General features: G+C 35.2%; 4 protein-coding genes across 4 annotated transcripts; 2 read left to right on the plus strand and 2 right to left on the minus strand.

Annotated features, from left to right (window-relative positions):
- Window positions 1-2,233: 2,233 nt before the first annotated feature.
- Window positions 2,234-4,030, minus strand: LOC18608449 (RNI-like superfamily protein). Its single transcript, XM_007043163.3, has 2 exons — window positions 3,555-4,030; window positions 2,234-3,263 (listed from the first exon to the last, which is right to left on the minus strand). Exons 1-2 carry the CDS (start codon window positions 3,898-3,900, stop codon window positions 2,371-2,373), a joined length of 1,239 nt encoding a protein of 412 aa, XP_007043225.1. The 5' UTR covers window positions 3,901-4,030; the 3' UTR covers window positions 2,234-2,370.
- Window positions 4,031-4,697: 667 nt separating this feature from the next.
- On the plus strand, window positions 4,698-5,225 carry LOC18608450 (TPD1 protein homolog 1-like). Its single transcript, XM_007043164.2, has 2 exons — window positions 4,698-4,755; window positions 4,915-5,225. The coding sequence occupies exons 1-2, from the start codon at window positions 4,698-4,700 to the stop codon at window positions 5,223-5,225; spliced, it is 369 nt and encodes a 122-aa protein (XP_007043226.2).
- Window positions 5,226-8,621: 3,396 nt separating this feature from the next.
- On the plus strand, window positions 8,622-9,130 carry LOC18608451 (TPD1 protein homolog 1-like). The gene is made up of 2 exons (XM_007043165.3): window positions 8,622-8,679; window positions 8,796-9,130. Exons 1-2 carry the CDS (start codon window positions 8,622-8,624, stop codon window positions 9,104-9,106), a joined length of 369 nt encoding a protein of 122 aa, XP_007043227.1. The 3' UTR covers window positions 9,107-9,130.
- Window positions 9,131-9,930: 800 nt separating this feature from the next.
- LOC18608452 (alpha/beta-Hydrolases superfamily protein) lies at window positions 9,931-14,126 on the minus strand. Its single transcript, XM_007043166.3, has 6 exons — window positions 13,842-14,126; window positions 12,776-12,905; window positions 11,741-12,625; window positions 11,513-11,618; window positions 10,559-10,764; window positions 9,931-10,401 (listed from the first exon to the last, which is right to left on the minus strand). Exons 3-6 carry the CDS (start codon window positions 12,493-12,495, stop codon window positions 10,134-10,136), a joined length of 1,335 nt encoding a protein of 444 aa, XP_007043228.3. The 5' UTR covers window positions 12,496-12,625; window positions 12,776-12,905; window positions 13,842-14,126; the 3' UTR covers window positions 9,931-10,133.
- Window positions 14,127-16,433: the final 2,307 nt, after the last annotated feature.

A 16,433-nucleotide genomic window follows, 5' to 3' on the forward strand; every position in this document is an offset into this window, starting at 1 on the left:
TTCCTCTTGGTAGGACTATAAAAACACGAAGTCCTTTCCTCGAATTCACATATCCACATCCACAGATCTTTTAGGTTGTCTTCTCTTACAATGGTTTTTGTAGACCAAGTAATGGTTTCCATAAGCCCCTAGGCGCAAAAACCGCGTGGATGAATTGATGGCATTCTTTTGAATCTCCCACAGTCAAGGTCAAAACAGCCTACTTCTTCCCAACCCAGATTATGCAACTTAGCGATCCATTGATAGACATGAATGATCAACAAAATCGATCAAAGAGTAGATCAGCTAAACTATAATCTCCCACTCTCTTAGGTTTCTTTGATTTAGGCTTATATTATTTACTTTTTTACTTGCAAAATAATCCTTAATTTTTCTCTAGGTGCCGGTGGCAAGTGTACACTGCTACTTGCAAGTAAACTTGGGACCAGTTTTTAAAGACTCTGATGGCCTTGTATCTGTTAGTCTGGGCTACACCCATGGGGCGCAAAAGGCCTGTATCATCCGGTCAGGACAACTTGGGAAGACTGACATGCTCTCCTGTATGCGGATTGACGGTATGGATTATGGTGTGATATGACTATGATCACCACGTAAGCAAACCAAGCCTCTACAAGAGTTCACAAAGCTTAATCCTAAATTTGACCCATTCTTTGTAGAGTCTAAAAGAAATTAAATATATTAGAAAACTTCCTTCTATTAAGATAGTTATCAAAATTCTAATTTAGATGTAATCTATAGATTTAAATATATAATTCATTACTTCAATGAAATGAGTTTCTATTTACTCACTATATATAATAAAATCACTATTTTAATATTCATATAATGAATCTCAGCAACTGTTCCTATTATGTAATTAAAACTTTTATCAGTAATGTTACTCATTATATACATTAAAATTTATCGTGAATAATTATTTCTTCCGATTTTATATATGGAGCTTTGACAATTTATTCTGGAGGAGAAGATTTCTTGAACTAATGTAGACACATTTTCGTTCTTCGCAATCCTCTTTTACTTAGTCCTTCCCTGTCCTATTTTCAGCCCCACTCTACTGTTCGTCAATCAGCTTGCACAACACTCTTAACAGTTCAAGGACGGCTCTGGCATATCCTTTTATTTATTTACAAGACTTCCTCTCGCCTTGACACAAGAAGCCCTCTACAATATTAATGTACCATAGCTTGCAAACGCAACGGCATTGTTGTTGATGGTAGTTTGCAAAAGATATCTCGGAGTTTGAAAAAGTACGGCTTTCATACTTCTAAAATCATATCTAAATTCTGAATTGTGAATACTAGTGGTTAATATGGATGGAACTCTGCAACACATTTGCCTTTTCCTTGAAGCTATCATTGGATTATCTGGTCCCTTACCACTATCGGCGGTTGGTATAATAAATACGTGCAACTTCGCCCACTTGCTTGCTTGATCCAGTAAGGCTACCCACTGCATTTTTAATTTTTCCTCTAATCAATAAGGTTATGGTCTAGACAAGGCCGGCGCCAAGAGGTCCACAACGTTACTAGATCAGAAGAAACTAATTTATCTTTATAATGGATGTTCTGGTAGAACTAGTAAAGGGTGAAAGAACCTCTTGGCGCCGACCAACCTTGTTACTCACATCAAGCCTAACTGAAATGAAAAGGCATAACCAACCTCCTTTGTTCACATCAAGCATTAACATCAGAGAATCAGCTCCTAAATTATTTCACGTGGAAGTTGTTGGCAACGTGCATCTTATCAGTCAGACCCCGCGTATTTCGTTGTGGCCACAAATTAATTGAGCATAACAGAAGCATCCATAGACAAACCCGAAAAAGCTCTCTCTACCTAGAAAGAAGACTCAAGCAACATCTTATACCAGATAATTACTGCCGAAGGGTGAAACATGTCAGTATGCGCAACCTCTACATTTAGTAAAATGGTATTCGAAATTTCGTTGACATGAATGGATTGGAATATGGGCTCCTACTTGTCTAAAGTAAATAATCCACCGCTCAATTTATTTCTTGAGTCCTACATAAATGACTGGAATAGAACATACCAACTGGAGAAAATCTGGTACAGAATCTTATTGTCATGACAAGATACAGATAAATGAAGAGATCTACCAACAAATTACAGAAATATTCCATGGAAGACATGGGAAAAGTAATATACATGCAAAATATACATATAAATCTGAGAAATAAACAAATAAAACCACCAAATCTTACTCCACCCCCAAGCTCTATGCAGAACATATCAAAGAACCGGAAAGAATATGTTGAAAAGCCCTCACCTGCTGTAGTACACCCATGAGCTTTGAAACATGGTCGACTGCTATGAAATGTTGGTGCAGTATCTTCAGTGAGTCAGATATGTTGGTTAAACTAGGACATCCGGCTCACTTAAACTTCCTGTGAAATTCACTTTACAACATTCAGGGAATGTTAATCCAGCTTCATCGCAACCTGCCTTAGTTACATGAGGGCAGGACCGAACGTCAAGATATTCCAAAGAAGTGCATTGATTCAAAAGCATGCCTATTCCTAAAACTGTAATCTTTGGACAGTTGCTGACCTTCAAAACCTTCAACCTAAACTCAGTTTTGTCATTCCTCAAATCCTGAAAAGCAGCATCAGTCACCTCCTCACAGCATCCAATATCAAGTGCCTCTAAGTTTTTGCATTGAGTAAGGATGCAGCTCAATGAAGAGTCAGAAATGTTTAGACACCAATCCATCCTCAAATTCTTCAGACTATTTTTACATGCAGAAGCTAATGACTTTACAGACACATCAGAGATGTCACGACAACCACCAATTATAAGAGTTTCAAGATTTTTGCAAAATTTGGCTAAGATTAATATTGACTCATCTCCAACTTTGTAACAGTCCAACAACTTCAGTGTCTTCAGAGAAGATAAACAAGCCTGGGCAACCTTGGAAATCCCTACGTTCCCTACATTGCTGCACTTATTGAGGTCTAAAAACCTAATATGATGACAACCATTGACAAGATCAGCCAGTCCAGAGTCAGTGATTTTGGTGCATCCCTGCAAGCCCAACTCTACTAGATTGTCACAATTCCTAGAAAGAGTTAGTAACAATCCGTCAGTGACAAATCTGCAGCCAGCAAGATGAAGGCTTCTCAGATCATGACAGCCCTCAGCAACAGCTAACAATCCCTTGTCCGTTAACTTTCTGCAATATGAAACATCCAAGGACTGGAGGGAAGAAAGACCAGTACCAATCGATGCCAATCCTCTATCCGTAACAGCTTTAATAAACAAAAAAGGCGAGCAAAATTACGCCGGTTCAGAATTATAATCAAGATAAGGTAAACGGCAAAAATATGCAAGCAATTTCCACCAATATACCCAAAGACTCAAAACAGAGAGATACCTATCATAACAGAAGCAAACCAAACATCTTAACAATTCTGCAAATGGGGTACATAAAAAAGAAAACTCCCCCCCCCCCCCCCCCCCCAAAAAAAAAAAAAAAAAAACATTTCCAATCAAAACAAGGACATACCAATCAAAATAAAACCAAAGGCAAACAATTTTACCTTTACAATTCTGCAAATGGAGCACTTTTAAGCACTTGAACCCTTCCGCAATAACGGCAAGATCAGCGTCGGTAACGCCAGGATAAAAGGACCTGGAAACCGACTGAGAGAGGTCCAACTCAAGCACACGTGTGAACCTGGCGGCCATCCTGCTGAGCATGTGTGGTCCCGCACGTGCGCAGAGCTTCTTCCTCTCGGTACTCTGCAGATGCAGCCATCTCTTGCAGACCAGACCGAACACTTCCTTATCCTTATCACTTTCCAGCCTTGTCAGTATCGATCTCAGCTCGTCGTCAGTTAATGTCTCGTTTATGCAAACTGAAGGCGACGCAAAAGCAGCAGCCATTGATAGGAATGGAATTGAACAAATTTAATTAGGAGGGGACGGTTTTGGGATTAGGGTTGAATAATAAATAAGAAAACACAAACCCTAATCTCTTTCTCCCTATGATGGAAATGGGAAATTGTAAGTTGACAGAGTGAGAAAAATAGGTAGGGGCAAAGCAAAGGTTATGGGTGTTGGAATTACGGAACCGTCCTTGTTGTTTGGATTATGCGATGGGTGGTCGCAGGGCTTGTTGAACTTTTTCGGAGTAAAGTTAAAATTGTCGGTTAAGGAGTCATTTTTCTCCTGATGATATCAACATACACTGGGAGCGAATGCGACCCAAACGCTTAGGTGCCAACCGCTAACGATCATTGTTGGGTTTATAATAATAGGATTGGGATTATTTTATACAATGATTTTGGTTTTATAATAATAGGATTGATTTTAACATATACACAAGAGGTTGAGGTTGAGATGTTAAAGGGCTTTGAGGAGGGAAAATATTTTCAAACGATGGAAAAACAGGGTGGGTTTTGATCCTTTCCGAGAACAACCAAATTTTCTTATCATAAACTCATGCTATTTTTGTTGCTAATTCCTAGGCATTTTAAAAGGAATTCAAATCCATGATTTTAATTACTTGCGTTTTTAATGCGTAAAAATACTAATGCTTTGGACTGCCAACTGGGCAATTCATATCTCTACTCTGTCTTAGTTCTTACCTTACTTGTTCACTTACTGTAACCTATAAATGCTAGTACTAAGTGAGAAGCAAAAGCAAATACTAGTAGAGCTTGGGAATACGTTAGTCTACAATGGCTGCCATTCTCAAGTCTCTGTTTGCACTTGTTTTCCTCTCTCTCATTGGCCACGGTGATGCTATGGATGTTCAATTACATTATTTCACATCAATGCCAATTGCAGTCTTTTAGATTTGCCCAATCTATAGTGTTTTTATTTTCTGGCCTTCATTTCCTTGTATCATTTCATGTTGTAATTGCTCTGTTAATTGTGGATGTGTTGTTATTCAAGGATATTGCCAATGCTCTCTTGACAATATTTCCGTCAGCCAAACTAAAACAGGAACAACGGTGCAAAACAAGCCAGAATGGCAAGTGACCATCTCTAACAATTGCTCGTGCACCCAGTCTGAGTTGAAGCTGAGTTGCGATGGATTTCAAACGGTGGAAAAGGTGGATTCTTCTGTTATGACCCAAACAAGAGGAGAATGCCTCATTAACAGTGGCCAGCAGGTGGCCCGCCACAGCAACCTCAGTTTCAAGTATGCTTGGGACACTTCGTTTCCCTTGAACCCCCTTTCCTCCCAAGTCAACTGTTCTTAAAGAATGGTTCCTTACACCACGTTCATGTGGGTATCTGCTACTAAAATGCTCACTTATAGCAAACCTATTTTATGTCTTTTTATTTCTTTTCACATATATATCTTTTCTAACAAGGAAACCAAAATACAAGTTTACCCTTAACTTAAAGATGAAAATATGATGGGATTGGTTTGCCACGACACCTGGGATCCGGCGTTTTTTGACTCTTCATTGGCCGGATGTCGTCATAGCAGCTCCGATTCCACTTGACCCATGGTTATATCTCGAGATGCATTTAAAACTACTTAAACAATTTCATTATAAAGATTAATGATGTTAATTAAGAATTTATATTGGATAGTGAATAATTTTTATATGATATCATTTCATTAAAAAATAAATTTTAAATTTTAAAACTTTTTAAAATAAATATTTTTATTTTTATTTAAAAAAATAAATAATTTTTTCCTCTCTCCAATTCTCCTTTACTCAATCTCTTCCTCTCATTCCCTCGACAACTCTAAATCCAAAATCTAAAATTTTTAATTTTAATTCTTAAACTTAATATTTATTACAATCTTCTTCTTAATTTAAATCTTAACATTTATTTCACTCTTCATTTTTAAATTATTTTCCAACCTTGACAGTAAAGTACAGATCTTAGCTCGTCGTCTGTTAATGTCTCATTTATGCATAATGGAGACGACACAACAGTAGCAGCCATTGATAGGAATGGAATTGAACAAATTTAATTAGGAGGGGAGGATTTTGGGATTAGGGTTGAACAATAATAATAAGGTAAAAAGACCTATCCAGTCCCTATACTCAAAATCGAAGTAAATTAATCTCTTGATTTTGAGAATTGCGTCAATTTACTCCCTCTTCCTAACGGTATTTAATTTTTTCGTTAAAAGATGATGTCAGTGCTGATATCAGCAACGATATGTCACATTTTGATAGCATAGCATGCCACGTGGCAAGAGTGATGATGTGACAATGACATGATAACATGCCAATGCTACATGGCAGATCAAAAAAATTTTTTTAAAAAAAAATCTTGCCACGTCATAAAGATTAAATTGAACAAAAATATATAGTACAAGACTACATTGAACAAATTGAAATTTTAAAAGACTAAATTGAAAAAAATTTTAAAAGATATAAATTTTTAAGTATATTATTGATATGCTTATTAATACGCTAAATATTTAAGTGTAACAGATTTATAGTGTTGAAAAATATATATAAATATTTTCTTACTTTACTATTTGATTATAAAATACGTAAATTAATTTATCTTTTTTACAAAAATTAACTTTGAATTCTCCTTCTATAAAAAAAATTTTGAAAAAATTTCATACCCTAAAACAAATTTAGATGAATAACTTGTATTACGTTAAAATAAAATAATATAAAATGACTAAATATGTTAATTAGTTACAATTTTCACAATTTACAAATACATAAAATAATATAAAATGACTAAATATGTTAACTAGTTACAACTTTCACAATTTACAAATACACATTCTTTTGAAATTATTCAACTCTTAGTCAATTTACCTTTTATTTAAATTTACTCCAAATTTCTTATAAAACGATTTTATTTAAATTCAAATACTACAATTAACTTTTGCTAAATTTAAATTTAAATTATTAATTTGGATATATAAAAAAATTATTAATAAAATAAAATGGTATAAATATTTACAGTTATATTTAACTTTATCAACAATAAATGCAGTCTTTAATCTAGAAAATTTTAACTTAAAAAATATAACTTAAATTATTAAAAAATAAAATATAAAAAATAAATAAATAATTAGAAAGGTGGAGCTTAGATTCTATGGTTGTAATAAGAGATTTTTTATGTCCAAATTAAGCAAATCAGAGCAAGAAATTATTTTTATAATCATTGTTAACTACATATCTCCGTTCTTCATTTTTTGAAAAGAAAAAACTAAATCAACATATTTTTCTAATTTGACTTTAGCTCAAATTAAAAACTAAGTTAAATAAATTTCAAATTTTATACTATTATAAATAGAAGAAAAAAGAATTTTTTTGTCATTTTATATTATTTTAACGTAATATAAGTTATTCATCTAAATTTGACTTCAAATATTAAATTTTTTCAAAATTTTTTATAAAAGGATAATTCAAACTTAATTTTTGTAAAAAAGATAAATTAATTTACATATTCTAAAATCAAATAATCAAGTAAAAAAAATTTATATATATATATATATATATTTTTTTTTAACAATATAAATCTTTTACACTTAAATATTTGGCTTATTAATAAGTATATCAATAATCTACTTAAATTTTTTATTTTTTTAATTTTTTTCAATTTTTTTCAATTTAGTCTCTCGATATCTCAATTTTGTTCAATTTAATTCTTATACTATATATTTTTATTCAATTTAATCCCTATGACGTGTCAAGATTTTTTTTATCTGTTACATGACACTGACATGTCAGCATGTTAGTACCACGTCATCGTATAGTGCCACGTGGTACTACCATGTCATCACTCGATACGACGTGGCATGTCACGTCATCAAAATGTGACACGTTATCGTTGACGTAATCCTATAACGAAAAAATTTGATGTCGTTAGAGGAATGAACTAAATTAACATAATTTTTAAAATCAAGAGATTAAATTACTTTGATTTTAAGTATAGAGATTAAATTGAATAAAATTAAAAAATATAAAAAACTGAATAAATCTTTTTACTATAATAATAATAATAATAATACAAACCCTAATATCTTTTTCTCTGCGATGGAAATGGGAAAGGTGAGTTGACAGAGTTGGAAAAATAAGTAGGGGCAAGGCAAAGGTTATGGGAGTTGGAATTACGGAACTGTCCTTGTTGTTTGGATTATATGATGTTTGGTTGCAGGGCTTGTTGGACTTTTTGGGCGCAAAGTCAAAATTATCGGTTGAGGAGTCATTCTTCTTAGATGAGATATTGGCAGACCGAAACCGCTAATGATCATTGTTGGTGATTAAACAAGAATTGGGGTTATTTTATACACTGATTTTGGTTTCATAATATGATTGATTTAACTAATAGACTCAAGAGGTTTGATTGAAGAGGGAAAATAACTTCAAAAGAGGGGGAAAAACAAACAGGGGGTTTGATCCTTTCATGGGACAACCAAATCTTGTTATCATAAATTCATGCTACTTTTGTTGCTAATTCCTAGGCATTTTAAAAGGAATTCAAATCCATGATTTTAATTACCTGCTATGTTTGAATGCCCACTGGTCAATGCATATCTCCTCTCCTCTGTCTTAATTCTGACCATACTTGTTCACTTACTTGAGTCTATAAATGCTAGGGGTACCGTACTAGTGAGAAGCATAATAAAATAGTAGTAGAGCTTGGGATTACATCAGTCTACAATGGCAGCCATTCTCAACTGTGTGTGTGCACTTGTTTTCCTCTCTCTCGTTGGCCAAGGTAATGCTATGGATGTTCACTTACATTATTTCACATTAATGCCAATTGCAGTCTTTTAGATCTTCGGGCTTGTATCATTAATTGCTCTGTTAATTGTGGATGTGTTGTTATTCAAGGATATTGCCAATGCTCTCTTGGCAATATTTCCGTCAGCCAAACTAAAACAGGAACAACGGTGCAAAACAAGCCAGAATGGCAAGTGACCATCTCTAACAATTGCGCCTGCACCCAGTCTGAGTTGAAGCTGAATTGCAACGGATTTCAGACGGTGGAAGAGGTAGATTCTTCAGTTATGACCCAAACAGGAGGAGAATGCCTCATTAACAATGGCCAGCCAGTGGCTCCCTTCAGTAACCTTAGTTTTAAGTATGCTTGGGATACTTCGTTTCCCTTGAACCCCCTTTCTTCCCAAGTCAACTGTTCTTAACGCATTAATGTGTCATCTGCTACTCATGTCTTTCTCTTTTCTAAGAAGGAAATAAAAATACAATTTTACCCTTAACTTGAAGATGAATATGGGATGGGATTGGTTTGCAATGACACCTAGGATCGGGCCTTTTTTTGACTTTCCCTTGCTCATATGTCATCTTAAGAGCTCGGATCCGACTTGGCCATGCATATATCTGGAAACGCACTTATAATAATTATTGAGATTAATTAATTGATGCGCACTCTGGGATATTATTATTCTTTAAAAATTAATGATCAAAATCACCATTTCTCAAATCCTTGTTGCATTAAGGACTAGAGAAGAACCAAGCCATATGTGACAATAAAATATTCATTTCATTCTCAGGCTTTCACAATTTTACATATAAGTATAATTGAGGCAAAAAAAAAAAAAAAGTTTATTTATGCAAGAACGATGACAAAATGAAATGAGGAGGTCGACATGTACATGGTATCATTCACTTCAAATCAGTATAAGATAAAATGAGTTTTGAACTCATAAGTAAAGGATTTTTTTTAAATTTAATAGACAAGTTTTTTTAAGATAAAAACGTGATTGAAAAAATTTAATATTTTTTATCATTTGTATAAAATATCAAAAATATTTTTCATTTATTGTCATTTGATTTTCACTAATTCGAAATCAAAATTAAGAATGAAAATGAAAATGAACAAAATCAGTAATAATATTTCGCAAAATATATATTTTTTTTTAAGTTTATTTTGCAAAGTATTTAATCACATATATATAATAAACAGAACATGAAATTTTGATAAAGCTGCAATAATACAAGACTGCTCTTACAAGGCAAAGGAGAAAAACTATGTTTCAGTATTGACCAAGAGATAACTGTATGAATAAATTGTCCAATGTAAATAGATGTTTAAATGGAAAAAAATGAACTATTATTCCCTACATGCTTTGTGAGTATATAACTGTGGGTTTTCCCCTTCTGGGAATACCGAAAAGAATTTGGATACGGTCAGTGCTTCAATGTACTTAATCAAGAATGTTTACAACAAGTAAGCACGCAGTCCTCCAAAAACTGGCTGAGCTGACTTGTGTACAGTTTTGGCTCATTCCTAAAGTGATCGACATGTGGTGTGGAGACAAAGTTGCATGCCCGAACCACGCGCCCAGACCTCCTTTGCTTCTCTATAAATGATTCCACATAATCAGCAGGGATGACTCTATCTGCAGAGCTATAAATATATAACTGAGGGCAGGTAGGTTGTCCAGATGACAATAAGCCTAGTACATCAGAAAGCCTCCTGCAAGATTATATAATATGCAACTTCTGTAAGTTTTAAAGGTGTTAACACTTGCAATAAATAATGAATATAGGGATGACTTCCAGTTAGGATAAGCACTAAGAGAATGCCCTAAAGCATAAGCCTGAGAAAGACAGTTTAACGGTATCATCATTACCTGCTAACAGCAGGAAGACTCAAAACCACCTCAAAGAACTTCTCCAGGACTAATAGCAAAGCAGCTTCAGTTACTGCAGGCTTCGGTTCTGAGACTTCCCTTTTGCCAACTAACGGCCCCACATCTGATTCGCTTGAGCTTGCAAATCCTTTGGTTGCAAAACTATGTTTCTTCAGAAAAGCAGCAGAGAAACCTGAAGCCCAGACCTGAAATTTGAAATATAAATACAAATAAGCATTTCCAGTTTTACTGATCTGAAACACGAACGTGAAAAGCAAAAGACAGCTGAAATCTAAAAGCTTCGAAAGTATAAATATATATATAGAGCACATAATTGTAGCAAATGCCAATCTTGACAATTTTGCACATTCAGAAAATGTTCTGTATCAAGATGAATCAGTCATAATACCCTTTTTTTAGGATTTTTATGAGAACTAGCAATGACATCATGGTACATAAGTGATCCCAGAACACATAGGGCATCAGAGTACAAGGCCATCACCAACAAAGACAGAAGGCAGAGAACCAAGAAGCAGAAGTAACTAAGTCATGTTTTACGGATAATAAATCTGCAAGAAGCTCCCAGAAAAGAGAGATTGTACAATGTTCATATACCTAGCAATACACCACAACGCTCCTACTGAAGAGAATGATAAAGGGAAACTTTCAACTTATTATCAACATATATGCAAAGATTTGATTGAAAATCATAACTTATATTGCATTGTCTCATTTTAAATAAATTTCCATTTTCAAATAAATTCAGTAATTTAGTTACGAGCTAGAAATTATAATTACCATTTTATTCATAAAAGTAGAATTGATTATTAATAGAATTGACAAGTTGCAACAAAAAAGGCTAGTACTAAAATATGTCTGCTCTTCCTTGGTTAAGATAATATGTTTGTTAATCAAGTCGATTACATACGTGAAACACCTTCAAGCATCATTTACCTGTGGGTCAGGGGCTGCAACAGGGGCTGAATCCACAATGCAACCTCTGATCCTTCCCATTAAAGAAGGATCTTGCTTCTGAAACTTCTCAAGAATAGCGCCATATCTGTAACAAGATGGATATCGACCAGAAAATCAATTCAGATAATTGCTGTAAACAATAGAAAGAACAAATGCAGTTGTATCTGTGCTTGCAATTTGTGCCAGAGACTACGAGAGAGGACTCACGTTAACCATCCAGTATTGCTAAAAGTGTGAAAAACCAGGCTTTTCCCATGCTCCTCTTCCAACCAATCAGCCAAATGATTAACAAGCATGTCTATGTTCCGCTCAGCTTTCCCACCGGCTTGGTAACTGATAATGTCAATCATTGGAAAGGTGAATGTAATGGCATGATATCCCCTGGAGGTATACCACTCTGCATATCTCTTAAGATGTTTCTGCTTAGATCCCAACCACCCTAACAAAACAACAACTGTACGAGACTTTGCTGATGAACAATCAGAAGTCCCAGAAACATCAATTGCACTAGGCTCCGGCAAATGCCATCTGTACAAAACATCAGGGGCTGAGGTAGGGATACTCTCTGTGAATACAGCGGGCTTTGATGCTTTTGCTAACTCTGCTGACCGATATAAATTAACCAGTAGGGGAGATGAAGCAACAGAAGAACATAGCGCATTGGAAGCAAAATTCCAGCCTGAATTGGGAACTGGAAAGTTAACACTGGGTACAGGTACCCGAATTCTGGTAACAAAAGACAGGTTTGCAAGCTTGGAAGCTGATATATGATCTACCAATGAGGACTTGGACTCTTGTAACAAATTAGACCAAGTTTCAATTTGTTCAGAGGTCGAACAAGTATCCGATGAAGGAGATGGAGGTTTAACAGAAAAATCAACAGAAACAGAAGCAACGGCAACAGCAGCAGCTGCAACTAGAGGACGTTGAATGATTCCAGACAAGGAACCCATGTTGAACATCCAGAACAGAAACTACCATACCAATATGAAGCAGGCCTCAAATAAACATAACAACCCAATCCAAAAGTCAAAGAAGCTCAACCTGGTCAATACCCAGAAAGCCCAAAGAAAATTTAAAAACAAGAATCACCTGCATAAAATAAGAGAATCCAATTATGACCCAACTAATGGAATTAAATTAAGAAATACAACACGGGAGAAACAAGCAAAACATGTCAAGCCAATAAGCAAGCCAAAGTTGGCATATTCTATTGCTGCAGCTGTATATTCCGAGTCTTACCTTGTAAATAAAAAAGAGTTGAAAAGAATCGGGCTGTCAATATCCAACTTTTGACAGCCCGACCATTTGCTATATAGACAACTCCACCGACCAAGAACCTTCCTTTGCTTGTATCGAGTACACGGCAATACTGCAAGAACAATTTTCATTCAACAAAATACAGCCTCAAATTAAATCATTAAGTAATTAAAATTAAACTAAAATAGGAAAATTAATTAAGACAGCGCGTGCTTAAGGTGAGTGCAAACTCAGCCTGCAGTTTTAAAGGATTATGTAATAACAGAATGCCACGTGTTCCCTGTCATAGCCTTCTGCTTTAAGAACATGACAGGGATTGATAGCTAACCAACCAGTCCGACGATTTTGGAGAACATGAGGATATGCCAAATGACGGTTTTGCCCTGTGAACTTATTTTTGTGACCCAAGAGGGTTGGGAATGGGGTCCTTGGGTTTATCAAAGAGACCAGAAGGTAGACGCGGTGCAATTCCCTCTTTCTAGAAAGGATAGAAAGGGAAACAAATGCAAGGGTAGGGGTAATATAGGAAAGACAACTTCGACATATGCTTGACGTGGCTGCCCTAAACCAAGAATCGTGGATCATTGGATGTTACGTGAGGCGGTCAGAATCACAGCTTACAAGAAGAAAGGAAGACCGTAAAGCAAAATGACTGTTGTGACCATAACTGTCCGGCGTCGCCAGCGAGCCAACTCGACCACGACTCGGGCAGAACAACTCAGTTTCAAACAACACGAAAACCGTATTGGCGGTGGCAATTTTACATAGAACCAAAAATAAAATGAAATCTTCTTAATTTTGGAAAACAAATCGAGAAAAAATCAATTGAATATGAATCGACAGAATCCTAAACCGACGAAAGATTGGCTTGGGGATGATCGAAATCAATCGCGGAAGGCAAAACGCAATCCCAATTCATAAAAATGAGGAGCAAAACGTAAGAAAGGAATGCAGGCCATAAAAAATATAAAGATTTGGATTGAGTTGATAATGTCATTAAGATAAATAAGAATCGAGAAAGAGAAAGAGAAACAGAAAAAGCAGTCACCTGAGTCCTGACTGGGTTGAAGGTTAATGTGAAAGCGGTTTGGGTTTCTTGTTGTCTTAGTAGGAAGAAAAAGGAAGCCCGAAAAGAGTCGCTCTTTTATTGAATCAGAGAAGGCGGTGGGGCTTTCGCTTCTTTCTCTTCCGTGACGGAAATAATGCGCCCCTCTCTCTGTCTCTCGCTGTCTCTGGCTATAAATATAAATATATATATTTGATTTGATGCTGGTTTTTCCAACCCCCCGTTTACTCTCTCTTTTAACGTCTAAGAGCTATATTTGCTTCCTGCTTCTGCTACAAATACTACTATGAAACAAACAAGTAAAATTATGTAATAAACAAAGAAACAAAAATTAGGAGTTGCTTTTTGTGGCTTTTCTTTGAGTTGCCTCTACTCCACGCTAATTATTAAATTTATTTACCACATACTTATTAATTCCTCAATTCTGGTTGGATTTAATTTATAAGAGATGTAACATTTAATTAGAATTGTAACTTTATAAAAAAAATTCAATTATATTCTCCTAATAAAGCAACAAATGAATCTTATACCATTTTTCTTTAGCATTTTATCAATCCCGTAAGTTATATCCTACTAAAAGGAACCGGGGATAGCCACTACATTTTGTCTCAAAGAAAAATTCTCCCAAATTTTGCGTTTAAAGGGAAAAAAAAAAAAAAAAAAAAAACACAAAAGGCAAGGTTCTTGTCTTCTTGATTTATGAGGTGGATTCGTTTGGAGGATATCCAAAGGGGATATTCTCCCCAAGTATTCTGTCCTTCCAAAAAGTTTGGTTTCACATTGTGGATGCCATACCGTTTCATTGATGACATTTGTCCAAATTCTGGTTTGGATCTTATCGGTGAGTCATTTGGCTGCTCTGCCAAGATGTATCCAATTGAAATCCGTATGCTTTCTAAGGCTTTTCATTCATCTCCTGCACTTGTTTGCAGGACTCAAATTCCTAGTCTCCACCTTCTGTGGCTATCAAAGGACCTGAGGCATAAACTGTTCAAAATATAACAAACTGAAATACTGCAGAGAAACAAGAGTTTACACAGACAAGAATTAAAATATTTCTTTCTGATACCACAATCATGTGTGATCTCAACTCCCAACTCAGACCAAGCCCCACCATAGCAGTCACCACTCACCTGCAATATATAAGGCTATCAATTCTTGGTCAGTTTGACATTGCCCTTGGCTGCAAAAATGCAACTTTTGACAGTCAACACGATGCCAATTATCGACTAATTTTTGGGTTCGAAAGCCCTTTTTTGGACCATGATATTTCCCCCAACTGCAGAAGCACATAGAAAGGTGATTTTGCCAACCGAGCTTTTCATAGCAGCAATGTCAAACTCGGCAATACATCTAGAATATTTTTTCAGTAATAACAATCTTTGGCGCCTACTTCGAGGGTTAAGTTAGTATTGCCCACCCTATCAATTACTTATGAAAAGAATAAAAAATGACAGGTCACCCCTAAAAACCAATTCCATCGCCGCGTAAACAAACTATTAATTTGGCATAGGAGGCTGGGTTAGAAAATATTTCCTAATTTATAACCAGACATGGAGCTCATCTTCAATCTTTAGCTACCTAATTACCTCCTTGATCATCAAAATCACTTTAGATTTTTCCTATCGTTTCAAATGAAAAGACAAAATCACTTTAGCAGTGTCATCAGCTATGCCTTCTTCATAGTTATGAACTTCAAACAACTCCATGCTGTCAATGTTTCCAACATCTGCAACATGAATAAACAAATAAATAACAAATGTACAACACAACTTAACTACCCAATGTATTACTACAAAATTGTTCTACACTGCAAAACAACTAAAAAAAACAGAACAGATAAACATAAATTGTGAATTTAGCTTCAAATATTGTAATGCTGAGTAACAAACCAAGTAACCAAACTCAAAGTGATACAACAAAAGTGACAGGATGAATCCCAAATACTACTTTTGAGGCCAATGACCAATACATAAATAAATTATATCCTCTCACCTTATCAGTCATCTAGTACCTTCAACGAGAAATGAACTGCCATATAACACAGTCCTCTCTCCAAATAATATTCAATGAAGATACAGCCCCAAAGATAAATGCAGTATCTGTCATATCTCAAGAAAAACATGGATCTAAACCCTAATTTGGCCAAAGTCATAAGAGATGCTTTAGTTCTCAAGGTGAGAAGTAACCACAGCTTATATATTTATGCAATTTTATCTGCAAATTTATATTCAAGCCTATGACGGTGAAAGAAAACCACAAGAACAGACAAACCATTAGTCAACAGAAAGCATGTTAAAGAATCAAGAGGGAGAAAACATAAGCAATAAAGTTCAGCTACAGTGCATAGACACTGAAAACAAAAATCCTTTAAGCCAGCCCAACTCATTCAGAAACATTTTTGAGCAAGCTATCTAATCCATAGGTTGAAATAAAAAAACAGTTCTAGGCACAAGAAAATATAATTCATTTCCAACTTAAAGAATGGGACAGGCATTCTATATTCATGTGCATTATACAAATATAATTTAATTGATGAATAAATACAGGCACCTCCCATATGAAGGATATATA

This window comes from Theobroma cacao, chromosome 2 (genome assembly GCF_053813885.1).
Source record: "Theobroma cacao isolate CCN51 chromosome 2, ASM5381388v1, whole genome shotgun sequence".
NCBI lineage: Eukaryota > Viridiplantae > Streptophyta > Magnoliopsida > Malvales > Malvaceae > Theobroma > Theobroma cacao.